At 36.6% G+C, this 15,535-nt stretch overlaps 1 protein-coding gene across 1 annotated transcript in view; it reads left to right on the forward strand.

Annotated features, from left to right (window-relative positions):
* ASTN2 (astrotactin 2) overlaps positions 1 to 15,535 on the forward strand; it is a 1,297,121-nt gene that overhangs the window by 318,432 nt on the left and 963,154 nt on the right. The window contains exon 4 of the mRNA XM_074211727.1: positions 12,197 to 12,346. Coding sequence (XP_074067828.1) covers positions 12,197 to 12,346 — 150 coding nt within the window. The remainder of the gene's footprint in view (positions 1 to 12,196; positions 12,347 to 15,535) is intronic.

Consider the following 15,535-nt stretch of genomic DNA (forward strand, 5'->3'; position numbering starts at 1 on the left):
AGCTCCAAACTAATGCATTAGCAGCAGCCTCAATCACACCAATCCAATGCTCTACACTTTCCTTCTATATGTCCCTTGATAGATGGACCTTTTTTCTGACAACTTCAATATTTTCACCTATCTCCCAAACTCCTATTCCTTTCTCTTACTTTTATAGGATAAACAAATAGTAAAACTCTAGAAATTTGCCCACTTTTTGATTTATCCAAGTATACATATGTCTTCAATTGTTTTTAAAATAATAATAAAGGGAAAGAAATAGGTGTGTTAAAGTATAACTCAGAAATAACTGAAATTGGTTCAAATGATGTGAGAAAAGCTCACATCACTGAGGCATAACAGAGAATCAAGTTTAAAAGGATAACTCTACAAAGTCAAGAGCTTGCTTGTAGGAGAAATTGGCAGTAACCTTTACTTGCTTCTGAATCTGCTGTCAGCTCTTGTGGCCCAAAACTTGGGTCAGATGAAATCAGTCTTCCTTTCAAGTTTTGAGAGCTTTAGGAAATAGAGGACCCTCCCACCCTAAGTTTTTGAGTGTCTTTCACCTCTTTACAGAATTTTGCTTTCGTGTTTATTCATTAATATTGTATCATAATTCAGGTTATTTTATCCCTGGAAATCTAAGATTCCCCATCAGTGAAATAGTAGTCTTGATGGAAATGAGATGAAGACTATGAAGAATCAAATGCTTCTATGAAATAGGTCTTTGAGATGCAAAAAGATATCTAGGTTGAGTATGTCTTTGTTCCAGCATTTTACCATGAGTGGATTCCTAAGGGTTTTTTCTTATAGTCTTTAATAGTTTCTATCTCCTTTGACTACCCAGTGGTTTTTATGAAATGAAACTAGTAATGTTCTAGCTTATGCATCAAAATATTCTCTGGGGGTAGCTAGGTGGTGCAGTGAGGGGCAGTTAGGTGGCACCATGAATAGAGCACCAGCTCTGGAGTCAGGAGGACCTGAGTTTGAATCCAACCTAAGACACTTAATAATAACCTAGCTGTGTGACCTTGGGCAAGTCACTTAACCCCATTGCCTTGTTAAAAATAACAAAAATAAAAGCAATACTATCTGCATGACCTTGGGCAAGTCACTTGACTCTTTGACTTAAAGTATCCTTATCTATAAAGTGAAGGGATGCTATAGGCAATCTCTAAGACTCCTTTTGGTTCTATAACTATGATTCTAAGGACTTTTAGATGAAGAACAGAGATGGAGGGGTCAAGAATAGAAGGATTCTTTGAGTCAAATGAGAAGGTTTGATTGGGTGACCCCTCTTGGTCTTTTAGTTCTAAATCGTATGATACTAATGTTCTTGATGCTTAACAAATACCCCTGAGAAGCTGTATTCTCAAAGCTGCAAGGTTGTCCTAATTTAAAATATTTCTGCATTCAAAATTGCAAATTGCCTTTATAGCTTGTAGGCTTCATTTTATAGAAATTGCAAATCTCTATCCCCTAAAAGTGAATCTTATTATTCAGGAATGAATCCATAGTTTATTTCAGCAGGTCAAAGTGATGCTGAAGATCCCTGGAATCTTTCTAGGGAATATATGAGATCAAAACAAGTTTCATGATAATTTTAAGAGGTTTTAATTTTTAATATGATAAGAATTGATTACTTTAACTCATAAAAAAGACTCTAGGGAGGGAGCAGTTCTCAATACTTTTTAAGAGTAAAAAGATACAAAAAGTTGGAGATCCACTCATTTAGGTTAATCCTACAGTTTGGGGAGTCAAAAAATAAGGTGCATACAAGTGATGAGATTGAATTTCTTAAGTGGTTCATGATCTGATGAAAAAGAGTTGTCAAAGAGAAGTTTCATAAATGATTTATCTACCCTTCTAGATCATAAGCTCTATGATCAATCAGCAAACATTTATTAAGTATCTACTATATGTAAGGCATTATACTAAGTGCTGCAGGATGTAATAAGAGGCAGAAGATAGTCTCTGATTATAATGAACTAATAATCTAATGGGGGAGATCATGCAAAGAAATATATACAAAAGAAACTACATATAAAGGATAAATACTTAAATCAATAATTAAAGAGGGAAAACACTAGAATTAAGAAGTAGTGGGGAAAGTTTTCTGTAGAAGGTGGAATTTTATTGGGGGCTTAGAGAAAGCAGAAGATCCATTCTTTCACACACATATGCTCACATACATGTGCATGTATGTGTCTCTGTGTGTATCTGTGTAGGTATCAAGACAACTGGATAGCTCAGTGGTTAGACACAGGGCCTGAAGTCAGGTAGACATAAGTTCAGATCTAGTCTCAAACACAAAATAGGAGTGTAGCCTTAGACAAGTCACTTAATCTCTGATTGCCTGACAAAATGGATCCACTAGAGAAGGATAGGGAAATCTCTCTAGGACCTTTGCTACGGAAATCTCAGATGTGGTTCACAAAGGGTAGGCTACAACAGAAACAACTAAACAACAACAATATACACATATATCACATGTATTTATTGTACTTTTATTCTAGTAAATTCTACTAACCTGGAAAGTGACAGAACTAAGAGATTACAACCCAAAGATATACAAGACTGTCAAGAAAATCTAATCAGCAAAAAATTGGCCACTAGGTGTGGACTTTTTCAATCATAGCTAACCCATGAAACAAATTACACTATTTAATGGCACTGAGTTCCATTCAGTCAATTCTCTTCTCCTTTTGCAGTGATGATAATATGAAAGGGGAAAGAAGACATCAAGAATCCCAATTTCCAAAGTCCTCTACTAAGATCAATATCATGGTTAGTCTGAATATGATAAACATTCAAACTGACACACTGTTGGAGAAGAATCCCTCACTTCTCATACACCAGGGTATTTTTTCATAGTAGGTACTCAATGAGTGCTTTTTAAATTCATGATAGATATTCCCCTAGCATTTGTGTCATATACCCAATTTGTAAGCATTGAGATATACTGAAGGCAACATCAAAGCACTGAGGATCATTGTTTTTCATGGGCTAAAAACATGTTCTAAATGTATGGATATATCTAATTTTCACCAAGAATTATGAGATGTTAGATCTGAAAGACACTTTTAGAATAGATGTTACAACTGAGAAGGACTGAAGAACTTAGAATGATAGAATATAGATCTGGAAGGGATCTAATAATGAAGATGTTTAGAGCTTTAAATTTCTTAGAGCAAAGACTTCAACTGAAGATTGAACTTAAAAGGATGTAAAAGTTGAGTTGGGAACATAAGTTTATATAATTCAAATTTCTTACATGAGAGTTGTGGAAAATGAGATTGCCTAATGACTCATTAATGGCAATCAAATATTTATTAACTATTTAATTTTTGGGCTAGGCACCATAAAAAGTCCCAGAAATACGCATATGAAAAGAAACAGTTCTTGCCCCCAAAGAACTTAAAATTTAATGGTGAATAACCATGCATACAAAATGAAGATTAAAGGTTTAGTGAGTAAGAGAGATTATCCAATAGAGAGGCATAATGGAAAGGGTTCAGAACAGTGCAACCAGATGTAACAACCACATGACCCTCCTCCTAATCAAGAGCTCTTTCTCTTAAGATATCTGTCTGCTTTTAGTCTTTTCTCTATGTGTCCTTAAGCAAATTCCTGCTTTGGATAGGAAGTTGGATCAAATGGTCTCTCAAAGATTCCTCCTGATTGCATGTCTTTATATACATCTTAACTCCCCAACTAAATTCTAAGCTCTGTAAGAGTAAGCATTGTGTCTCCTTAACTTCTGTCTTTCCCTTACTTCTAGCACTCATGGCCCATACACATACCATTTAAGTGACTGGGCACAAGTGTTCATTGTATTCTGTAATAGACCATAGTTCAGGAGCCAAAGGAAACTGAAATTATAACTGTGAGTAAATATACCTGCTAGGGGTATTGCTTGCACATTAGCTATCATGCAGAGGACATCTGAATGAGAGATTGCACTCTGTCTATGTAGATGATAATATTATTACTTTGTTTGGCTTGCAATTTCTACCTATTGCCTAATGTTCCAGGCACCCACTTCTAATGAGACTGAACTGATTAAGAAGAGCACTGACTGAATGAACTCTTCCCCTTCCCCAATGGCACAGAAGAGGTCTCACCAGAGTTTTAAGCCGAGCTGAGCTGTTGGCTCAAGACAGGATCCCACAATAACTGATCTTCTTATCAAGATTGACTTAACTTCATTGACCAGATGGTCTAAAGAGAGAACCAGATTAACAGTCCAGGAATTTCAGAGCTCCTGAAGGTTAAACGGGAATTGCATATGTGGGATACCCAGAATTAACTGCTAGACAGTATAGAAAGGAGTAGCAAGTTGTGTTACCCTGCCATCTGCCACTAGGAATAATGCTCTTGGTTTGATGGGAGTTCAAAACTAAATCAGGAACTTAAAAAAATGTAGTGAGTCTGCTGAAGGCAGAGTCATAAGCCAAGCCATTTCAGAGTATTCCAGAATACAGGGAAAAGTGAGATAGATGATAGCCGATGGGTGTCATCACAAGCGTGTCGTTGGCACTGAGCAATGTGCAGTTTTAGCCTGAACTTCAAGGCAGTCCTCCACAGTGATGTAATGGCTAGTGCCTGTATGATACGTGAATGGGAGCAGAGCCTGTCACCACCTTGTCTCCGCCTCACTGCACCCCTCCCCATACATCCTGCTGCCCCTGAGCCTCCTCTTCCTCTACCTGGTCTGTGGAGGAATCCCATGGATACTCCATTCTGTAGATCACTGTCATTTGTCCCCATTAAGTATGACAATCTCTCATTTGTCATTACAAGGGTATTTTTTTTCCTTCTCCCCACTTTACTTTTCCAGTTTTGCTGTGTTACTCAGTTCAAACACCATCTGTAGAGTTTGCCAGATTGATAAGTGAATGTCTCACTGTTCTCAACAAGAATTCAGGAAGGGTCTATGAAGAATAAACACTTGTTGTTTTAATACTTTTAAATAGAGACATATATTTATATATATATATATATATATATTTATATATATGAATATATGCATATATAAATATATATCCACACATATTTTGTATATATTAAGCATATATATATATATGTGATGTATACATACACATAATTTTATGTTTAAAATGAATCAACAAGCTATGTCATCTTGGACAAAGTCTCTCTACTCCATCCCCTCTCTACCTCCATCAATTAGAGGTAGAGGAAATCTTAAAATCTTTGGGGTACAAGAGATCTATGGGATCAGCTAGTCTACTTCCTTCATTTGACCAATGAAAATCATATGAGGGCCAGAGAGGAGATGTTATTTGCTCAAGGTTATAGTGAGTTAAGCTAGAATTTAAACTTTCAGATTCAATGGATTACACATATTCTAGAGCTTCTAGCTCTCATTGATCTCATAGGTAGAAGTAGCTAGATGGCATAATATAATGCATTGGATTTGGAATCAGAAAGACCTGAGTTCAAATCCTATCTGAGGCATTACTAGCTATTGTGATCTTAGAAAAGTTACAACTTCTCTCTGCTGGCCTGATAATTTCCTCATCTATAAAATGGAAATAATAATAGACCCTACTTCATGAGGCTGTTACAAGAATCAAATGAGATAAAATTTTGAAAGCACTTTGTAAATCTTAAAGTAACATAGATCAGATCATGAGACCCTATGCCACTTGAAACCATTCACTAACTCTTAACTGTTTGGTAAATAAAGTTCAAAGTTATTAAATGGTCATTCAGGATCCTTTCATATTCTATTTTCATACTACCCACACAGCCTTATCCCCTACTTCCTCACTCTAACCTTCAGTCACTCTACTCCCCAAATACCCTGTTTTCTTGTCTTTCTGATTTGTTCTCAAGTTACCTAAATCTTGATTTTAATTTCTAGAGAAGATACAAAATGTTTTATTAATAAGATTATTAGTGAACATTTAGAAAAGGAAGCCATGATCAAATAGTCAATATAGCTTCATCAAAAACATGTCATGCCAGACTATCCTCATTTTGGATCACTAATTGGTAGATCATGAAAATTCCAAATACATTATGTATATAGCTTTTTAGCAAGGCATTTGATCAAGTATTTCCTGTTATTTTTATGGAGAATGATGGAGAAATTTAAGATGATAGTATGATTGAGTGGTTTCAAGTGGTTGGATGGCTATGCCTGAAGAATAGTCATTAATAATTTGAAGGTAATTTGGAAATCTTTTTTTTTTAGGTTTTTGCAAGGCAAACGGGGTTAAGTGGCTTGCCCAAGGCCACACGGATAGGTAATTATTTTAGTGTCTGAGAACAGATTTGAACCCATTTGAACCCAGGTACTCCTGACTCCAGGGCCAGTGCTTTATTCACTACGCCACCTAGCCACCCCTAAATTTGGAAATCTTAAGTGGAGGTCTCCAGGAATCTCTTCTTTGGAATGTTTTGTTTAACATTTTTGAAGTTAATTATGAATATGAAGGCACAGATGGTATGCTTATCAAATTTGCAGATGATTCAAATCTAGGAGATATAGCTAATACACTAGATAAGGGTCAGAATTCAAAATGCTTTTGATAGATTAGGAAAAAAACACTGAATTTACTATAGTGAAATTTTATTTATATATGTATAGTCTTAAAGCTGTATTCAAAATCATTTTCATTGGTACAAGATTACTAAAAAAATGAAAAAAATAACAGTTTTAGTGGGATCCAACTTTAGTAATGTGTTTTGGCAGGCAAGAGAGAAAATAAAACTTTATATTGCATTGAAAGACACAGGAGAGGGAGCTAAGTGGTACAGAAGAGCTCCTCCTGGAGTCAAGAGGACCTGAGTTCAAATCCAGCCTTTCAGATAGCTGACATTTGTTACCTGTGTGACCTATTGTAGTGATAAAGACACAGAGATAAAGAGAAAAAGGAAAGAAAGGCGATAGTCCTGTTCATGCCTGATCAGATATTTTGCCCCAGTCAGACTACATCATTAGAAGAGGGTTCAGTTTCCTCATTTCTGAAAGGATAGAAAAAAGGATGGCGAAGAGCCTCAAAATAATGCCATGTGAAGACCATGCTGCTTTTTGGGGTGATCTTGGGCAAGGCATTTAAATTCCCTCTCAGTTACCTTGCTCTTAAATGGGATTTGATCTAAGTTATCTCTAGTATAGATTCAGATCAACTATAAATAGAAGATCCTGTAACCAGAAAAGGCAATTGAAAATGTTTAATCTTGCAGAGAGCAAACTTTGGCAAGATATAATAGACATTTTCAAGTATTTAAATAAGTCTGATATGGGAAAGGGAGAAGGAAAAGGGTAAGGAGAGAAGGACCAAGCATTTCTAAAGTGCCTATGCTAAGTACTGGGCTAAGTACTTTTTACATATATTTTCTCACTTGATGCTCACAACTTACTCTGGGAGGTAGTTACTCTTATTATCCCAATTTTACAGTTAAAACTGAGACAACTAGAGAAGAAATGGCTTGCCCAATGTCACATAGCTAATAAGTGTCTGAGGCTGGATTTAAACTCAAAACTTCCTGACTCCAGACCTAGCATGCTATTCATTTTTCTGGTAGCTGCATCTGATTTGATCTACTTCAGTCCCATGGGAAGAACTAAGAATAATGCTTTCAAGTTGTAGAAAGGTAAAACTAGATTTGGTTTAAGAACAACTATCTAATAATCAGAGTTGTCCCAAAGTAGAAAGGTCTGTCTCAACAGGCAGTGGGAGATTGTGTCCCTGGAGGTATTCAAGCAGTGCCAAGAAATTGACTTGTTGGATATTCTGGTACAGAGGATTCTTTTGTTTGTATGCATGCTAGACCACCTTTAAGGACCCTTACAACTCTTAAGAAGCTGTGATTTCCCAGTTATGACACCTCCTCCATTAAGTCTTCCTGGTACTATTAAGCCCAAATTAATCCTCTCCCCCCCAAAAAAAAATAAACCACTAATATCAAATAAGGTACCTTTCTTTTTACTTTCAATTTTATTAATTTCTCCTTTAATTTTTAGAATTTCTAATTTGGTATTTAATTGGGGATTTTTGATTTGTTCTTTTTCTAATTTTTTTAGCTGCATATTTAGTTCATTGATTTCCTCTTTCTCTAATTTCTTTCTGACTGTTTGCAGGATTTTCTCTTTTATCTGATAGTTCTGGAGTTTGGCCACAACATTCCTTGGTGTTTTCATTTTAGGATATTTTTCTGATGGGGATCGATGTACTCTTTCCACAACTACTTTGCCCTCCAATTCCATGATATCAGAGCAGTTTTCCATCACTAGATCCTGTAATATTAAGTCCAGGATTTTTTCCCCTTCAATGTTTTCAGGAAGTCCTATAATTTTCAGGTTGCCCCTCCTCGATCTATTCTTGAGGTCAGTAGTTTTGTTGATGAGGTATTTTACATTTGCTTCTATTTTTTCTATTTTTTGATTTTGTTTAACTGACTCTTGCTGTCTCATGGAGTCATTAGTTTCTGGAGACTCCATTCTTTTATTTGGGGTGGAGTTTTCTTCATTAACCTTTTGCAACTCCTTTTCTAATTGGCCAATTCTACTTTTGAAAGAGCTTTCCATTTGACCAATTGAGGTTTTGAGAGAATTACTTTCTTTTTGCATTTGCTTATTTGAGGATCTGAGAGAATTATTCTCATTCTGTAATTGTCCAATTGATGATCTGAGAGATTTATTCTCCTTTTGTGTTTGTCCAATTGTACTTTCTAAGGTTTTGTTTTCTTGTTGCAAGGTATTAATTGTCTCTCCCAAATTTTTAAGCTCCTTCCTTATTTCTTCAAGGAAGTCTTTCTGTGCTGGAAACCAGATTGTATTCTCCTCAGAGGTTCCAGGTCTCTCTGAGTTGGGGTCTTTCCCTTCCAGGATTTTTTCTATGGATCCACCTTTCCACTGACCCTTCTTCATTATGCTAAGACCTTGAGTTGTCTGGGGGGGGGGGGGGGATGCTGGTTCACCTGGGCTTGGGATTGCTAAAGGGTTTACTGAGTGCAGTTTATCTGGCTAGCCAGTAGGAGGTGTTGGTTGCTTTCTCTGGAGTGTCTGTGACCTTGGTTGAGAGGCCTTCTCCCTTTGCTTGAAGGGAGGAGTTGGAGCTATTGAATTCTTTTGCCTTCAATCAATAGTGAGCTTTACCCTGGCCTGAGGTCATTCCTCAACTGGGCTGGTTCTTCTGCTCACACACCTAGGCCTGAGGCAGAAGTAGTTTGCATTTGTTTGTTTGGGAAGAGGCCTCTGTGCAATGGAGGCATGGACTCAGAATTTCTCAGACCCGAGGAGCCTAGGGATGGTGTCCGCAGCTCTCCTGCACCAGAACTCTCCCCCCAGCTTGGTCCCCAAGCTCCAGGGGGACAGCACCAACACCAGCACCTCTGCTTCCCTACAGACCCAAGCCCCTGTTGTCCAGCCCCACTGCTGATCCAGCAGGTCCGACTCTCGGCCCTCAGACTCCCCATTCCAATTCAGCTGTTAATCTGCCTGATCCGGGGCTGATCCTCCCTCTGAGCCGAGACTCACCTGCCTGAATTCGGCCAAAGCTGCTGCAGGAGACAAATCCTGAGGTAGATGTTCTTTCTCCTGGCTTTTCTTTCTGGGTTTTGTGGGTTGGATTTCTTTTAAGAAGTTTGTTTCATGTGATAGATGGGGAAGAGATCAGGAGACTTTAGAACTGTGCCTGTCTTCTCTCCGTCATCTTGGCTGAAAGTCTTTCACTAACATAAGGTACCCCTCTTAATGAACTTTCATATTTACCTGTCATTTTATTTATTTCATATGTTCTGTAGCTTCCATTCTAGAAGATGAGTTGGTGTTTGACAGTGTGGTATAGTGAAAAAAAAAGAAAATTTTAATTTAGTCAGAGGACGTATAGTTAAGTGGAATGGTGCCACTTATAAACTGTGTGGATCAGAACAAACCACTAATCTTTTCCAGGACTTAGTTCCCTCATTTATAAAAAGATGAGATATGGCTAGGTTATATCTAAGGACCATTTTAGATTTAATTAGATTATTATTCTTAAGGAACAGAACCTCTCCTTAGTCTTTTAACTCCTTGCCCCATTGTCCAGAGGGAGACTATCAGAAAGTCTTTTAAGTCATAGTCATTCAGTAAATATTTATTGAAGGAATAAATACATTCATTCTCAAGGGAATTGAGTTAAGTATCCAGAGATCTTCTATTCAATGTTAAGTATGCTATCTTTACATGATAATACACAAGGACATTATTAATATTTACTAAGATACCAGGGCAAAATAGTGGACTGTTAACCTTTTATGGATCCAATGACAGGGATTCGGAGAGAATGGAATATACAACAGTCTCCTTTAGATAGGGAAGGGAAAATTTAAAAACATATAAGATAGATCTGGAGGAGAGGGCTCTGGAAGACTTTGGGAGGGTAGGAACAGCATGAGAAACATATATAATAAGAATGATGTACCATGGATGAGCCCCTACTCAACAGGAAATATTTTGCCTTGGGTCAGATCAGAGCACAAAGACACTATTGCTCTTCTAATTATTTGCTGTAGGATCTCAGTGTTTTTGCTTTTTTCTCTCAGTCTTATGCATAGAGGATTCATAGAATTGACCTTTGCAGTTCCTATTCATTGCTTCTTTCCAAGATATTATGTTATCTTGGCATCAATTGTATACCATAAGAAATATGTTTAACATCCTGTGATTCTTTCTATATTACACAAATGTCTAAGTCTTAGGCCTGAACCTCAAAGGGTTAAAACAGTCTCAATAAGGAAAGTAGGGAAGGAGGATGTATCTAGTTTGTTAATTTGCATTACTGATTCTGCATTCCTCTTTAGCAAACACAGTTTTTGCCAATAGATAGGGTCTCGGGAATGCTGCCCTGATCCTCGTCCATATTGTCAGAAATGTGTGTCTGCCCAGTCATTTCTGCCTCCTGAGTATCAGTCTGTCCTATAGACACATCTGTCTGAGACGATAAGCATGCCCTGGAATGGAGCTCCTTAGAAAATGGCATTTCTAAGACATTTCAGGTGTATTATCTTCAGGGCTGATGAAACCCCTTCAAAGAAACAGGCATCATTAACATGTCCAGTCATCTCATAGTATCAGGCAGTATATAACTCTGGAATATGATATTTGAGTGTGAAACTACTGAGCCTGCAGAGGGGAGAGGAAAAAAATGAAGAAGATTCAGCTAGCTCTGATTATTTCTAAGAACTTCTTAGGAAGCTGAACTAGCAAAAATGGTCTTCTGTCATTGTTGTGTTTTGCTTTGTTTTGTTCTGTTTTCTTCTCTCTCTCTCTCTCTCTCTCTCTCTCTCTCTCTCTCTCTCTCTCTCTCTCTCTCTCTCTCTCTCTCTCTTCCTGTTGTTCATATCTAGATTTCTTTCTCTGTCTCACTTGATTCTTTCTTGGCTTACTTCATTCTTTCCTTTTCCCCTCTGCTCTTCCAAACTCCCCCCACCAACACACACACACACACACACACACACACATACACACATACACACAAATCCCTTTCAGTTTCCTCCCATTTTCAAACTTTCTTACATCCTAACTCTTTTGATGCCAATCCAGTTTGACTCTGAAGGTAGAGTGGGGGAAAATGTGATGGTGATGGTTAGTTAATAAATTTCTTCCAAGTTTGTTGCTTTAATGTCAACATTATTTTAATATTTATATGATAGTAATGAGGTTAAAATTTTGGTTTTTATCTTCAGTGAATTGTGCTATGATTATGCACTTCACTGACTTTCCTTTGCTCTAGAGTTCTACGTTTGAAAGTCCCTTATGGTTCTAGGAATTCATTATTCAAGAGTCCCTTCCAGCTCTAACATTCCATTGTTCTAAAGTCACTTCCAACTATAACATTTCATTTTTCCAATGAAATGGAAAGTTCATCAGGATTCCATTGTTCAAAAATCCTTTCCAGTTCTTGCATTCCATTATCCCAAGATTTCTTTTGGCTTAAACATTTTATTGTTCCAAGATCCATTTCAGCTCTAATATTCTGTTGTTCCAATATCCTTTCTAGGTCTAAAATTCCATTTTTCTAAGTCCTTTTCTAGCTCAAGAACTCTACATAACTTTAAGACAATTGCATTGTGATTATTAGAGGTGTCATTATATGATCATCATTACTTTGATAAGTAGGTGAGGGTGGGTTTAAGTCTGGCGGTTTATATCATATCGGGTGTCCACTCCACCTTAACATTGGCCCCATTGCCCACCCTCTAGCTGCCGAGGTAACACAAGAAACCGTGGAATCCCTGATGCAGAAGTTTAAAGAGAGTTTCCGCACCAATACACCCATTGAGATCGGCCAGCTCCAGCCAGCTCTCCGTCATGCATCGGCAGGAAGACGGAAGCGAAGGAGCAAGTCTAGAGGTAAGTAGTTTCAGAATTCAGTTGTACCATACTCACTCTGACCAGAGAACCTAAAGTTCATGATATCAGACCCCTTACAACAAAAAACTGATGCCACTGGGAACTGGTTTAATCCAACCACAGGATTTACTATCATAAAACAGGGATGAGTCCTCAAAACATGTCCTAAAATAAATATTTCCACATAAGTCTGTATGAACATTTTTACTTATCAGGAAAAAGAAATTTCTATCAAAAGTCTTGACTGAATATATATTAGAAAGGAAAAAGAAAAATCAAGTAATCACAAAATAACTTGTACCCACTTCTCAATATATGGTTCCTTTCACTTGTAGCTCTCTTCTCCCCAGCTCCCTTTTTTTTTGCTTAGAACTATCCAGAAACATGATTAGCATCTACTACCAGTTATGTACCATCTGGAGGACATTGGCCAAGTCATTAATCTTTGATGAGTCTTAGTTCTTCTTTGGTAAAATGAAGTTAGATTAGATAAACTTTATAAGTTCCCTTTCAGGTTTGCATATGATCATTTAACGTAGGAAATACTAGTACAGCCAAAAATATCCAAAACCCAGTAAAAGAAGATTTTAGGTCCTGATAATAGCTTTGAAAGTTCATTTTATTTGAATGATGTCATTGAACCCCTCTTAGACTCTGTCCTTCAGTGGTAAAACCAAAACCTGAATTTGAGCTCAGAAAGAAGACCATGAGTATAGAAGCTGGAATCTTAGAGTCAACTTTTGGCCTGACAAATGAATTCCCCTTATTTCCTCAAATTATATTATTTGAATTCTCTGTACTTGCCCTCTGCTTAGCCTCTTCTCATTGTCTCTTCTTGTTCTCCAACCATTTCCCATAAACAAATACATATATGCAAAATTTCATGCCAAATTCTTTTTTTTTGCTTTAGCTATGCCTTTAATGTACCCAATTCTCCATGTTGCCAAATTCTACCCATCCTTCAAGGCCCATTCCAGTACCTGTCTTATTGATTAAAAGTACCTTGACTAGTTCGGACCACATTGACTTCTCTTCTGAATTCTTTTAATGGTTATCATTAAGATAACCTTAATCATACGTAATTTGTTGTTTTAATTTCCTGAATTGTTCATATATCTAAGTCTTGTTTACCCAAATGTCTCTAGCCCTGACTTACCTAGTACTATTCAAATGCTAATTATTTGGTTCTAAGATGTCATATTTTGGGGTATGCATTAAAATTATCATGCATCTAGAAGATGGGGAACAGTATGGTCAGAGTATTTTAAACCATACCAACCTAGATGGGTTGAAATCATTTGCTTGAATAAGAGGTTAAGGAATGTGTATATTAGGTTTCTTCAAGTTTTTGAAGTATGTATTATGTTCATATTAGCTCAGAAAGCTAGAAATAGAAGTTGTGAGAGGAAGGAAATAGAGACAGGTTTCAGGTCCCATTTGCATTTAGTAGTAACCATCTCTAGAGCAGGGGTTGGTGAAGGGTAAAAAAGAAAAAAAAAGACAAAAAAGACCTTTATCTTTTTTATATATTTAAAGAAATATTAAGCTATATATAATAAATTTACAGTTTCATGTGCAACCATCTTTTTATATGATGTTATAGAAATGTTTGTTTTATTCTATAAATAAAAATAAAATAAACATAAAGGTCAGAAACAAAAATATATAATTAAATACATTTTATCTTTTTAATAAAAATCAAATAATTTCTTAATAATGAAGTCTATCCTAAGATGTAATGACTTAACTCTAAAAAAGTAGATTTTGTAGTATACATTAGAGGGCCACTTTTCAGGAACACTGGAGAGTATATTCCTATTTGGCTATGTATCAGACTAAATGACCTTGGAAATCCCTTCTAAGAGATTTCATGATTCTATGAAATATGAATTGATTTCACTTACCATCAATCTAGGCTGTTTTTTTCTTTCTACTTTATTTTTAGAGGCTTTACTTATTCTTTCAGAGCAGTCTAATTTAAGAGGAAATCATTATGAATTACAAAACATGTTTATAGCTATGTCATTTTTTAAGATCCAAATAATAATAATAGTAATGTGAACTATTGACTAGTCAAGATTTTCTGATTAGAGGTTTCTAGGGAACCTGCTTTGCTGAATGGATGGGAATGTTTCAGTTAGCCTATTAATCATTATTCAAGGAGATGCTTCAAAAATACTATAGGTTGATCTAGAACATTCACTCCTTTTGAAATTATGTTTACAAAATCAATTTTCTACACATGCTCTTTTCCTTTAGCCTTATTGGATATCATTCTCTTTCACCCATTCTACAATTCATCCTTCTTTCTGTTGCTCATGGAACACTCTATTTCCTATCTCAATGCCTTTGTACTTTGAAATTGGCTATCTCTCCTGAAATCTACTTCCAGATACTTCAACATTCTGGAAGACCTAGTTAGTTTATTTCAAAGTCAACTCAAATACCACCTCCTAAATAAAATCATACCTGCATCTCCCTGCCACCTGTTGCTAATACCTTTGCTCCTCAAATTTCCCTCATGTATATTTTATATAAAGTTATGTATATACATATCCCCACTCCCATTAGGAGTTAACTAAACTCCTGGGAGGTATAACCTATTTATTTTCATCTTTGTATTTCCAGAATCTAACACAAATCCTGGGACAGACTAGGAAATTAATAAATTAATACTTGTTGATTGAATAAAGGCTGAAGAAGTGAGATAATATGTAACCTAATCATTGTCTTGGTCCATACAAATTTAAATTCCTTGAGTTCAAACTACTATAGGGCATTACTGTCTTTTAGATGGATAATCCTTGCTCCCCAAAGCTGCCTTGATAACAGTTGGCCTTTTGGCCTGGTTCAGAGGGAGCACCTGGCATGGCTGTGGTTCATTAATCTATGTCCTTCCCTAGACGAGGTGCCCAGTGATTTCTAGCAGATGGAGTTGGCAGTACAGAGACAATCGTACCAAGTTCAGAGCATCATTAAAACCATGTCTGTTGCTTTAATACTGTCTTGTCTCCTGCATAGACAGCACAGTTGATCTTAAAGAGCATAATACATTCATTTAGCTCTAAAGGAGAAGGAATAAAAATAATTAAATGTCATCTCCAAAGTCTGTGGGGGCCAGATGCTAAACAGTTGTCCAGGGATGACTGAACAAAAGGAACTAGGATTCACTTGAAACAGGAGAAATTT

The sequence above is a fragment of the Macrotis lagotis genome, chromosome 1 (genome assembly GCF_037893015.1).
Source record: "Macrotis lagotis isolate mMagLag1 chromosome 1, bilby.v1.9.chrom.fasta, whole genome shotgun sequence".
Taxonomy (NCBI): domain Eukaryota; kingdom Metazoa; phylum Chordata; class Mammalia; order Peramelemorphia; family Peramelidae; genus Macrotis; species Macrotis lagotis.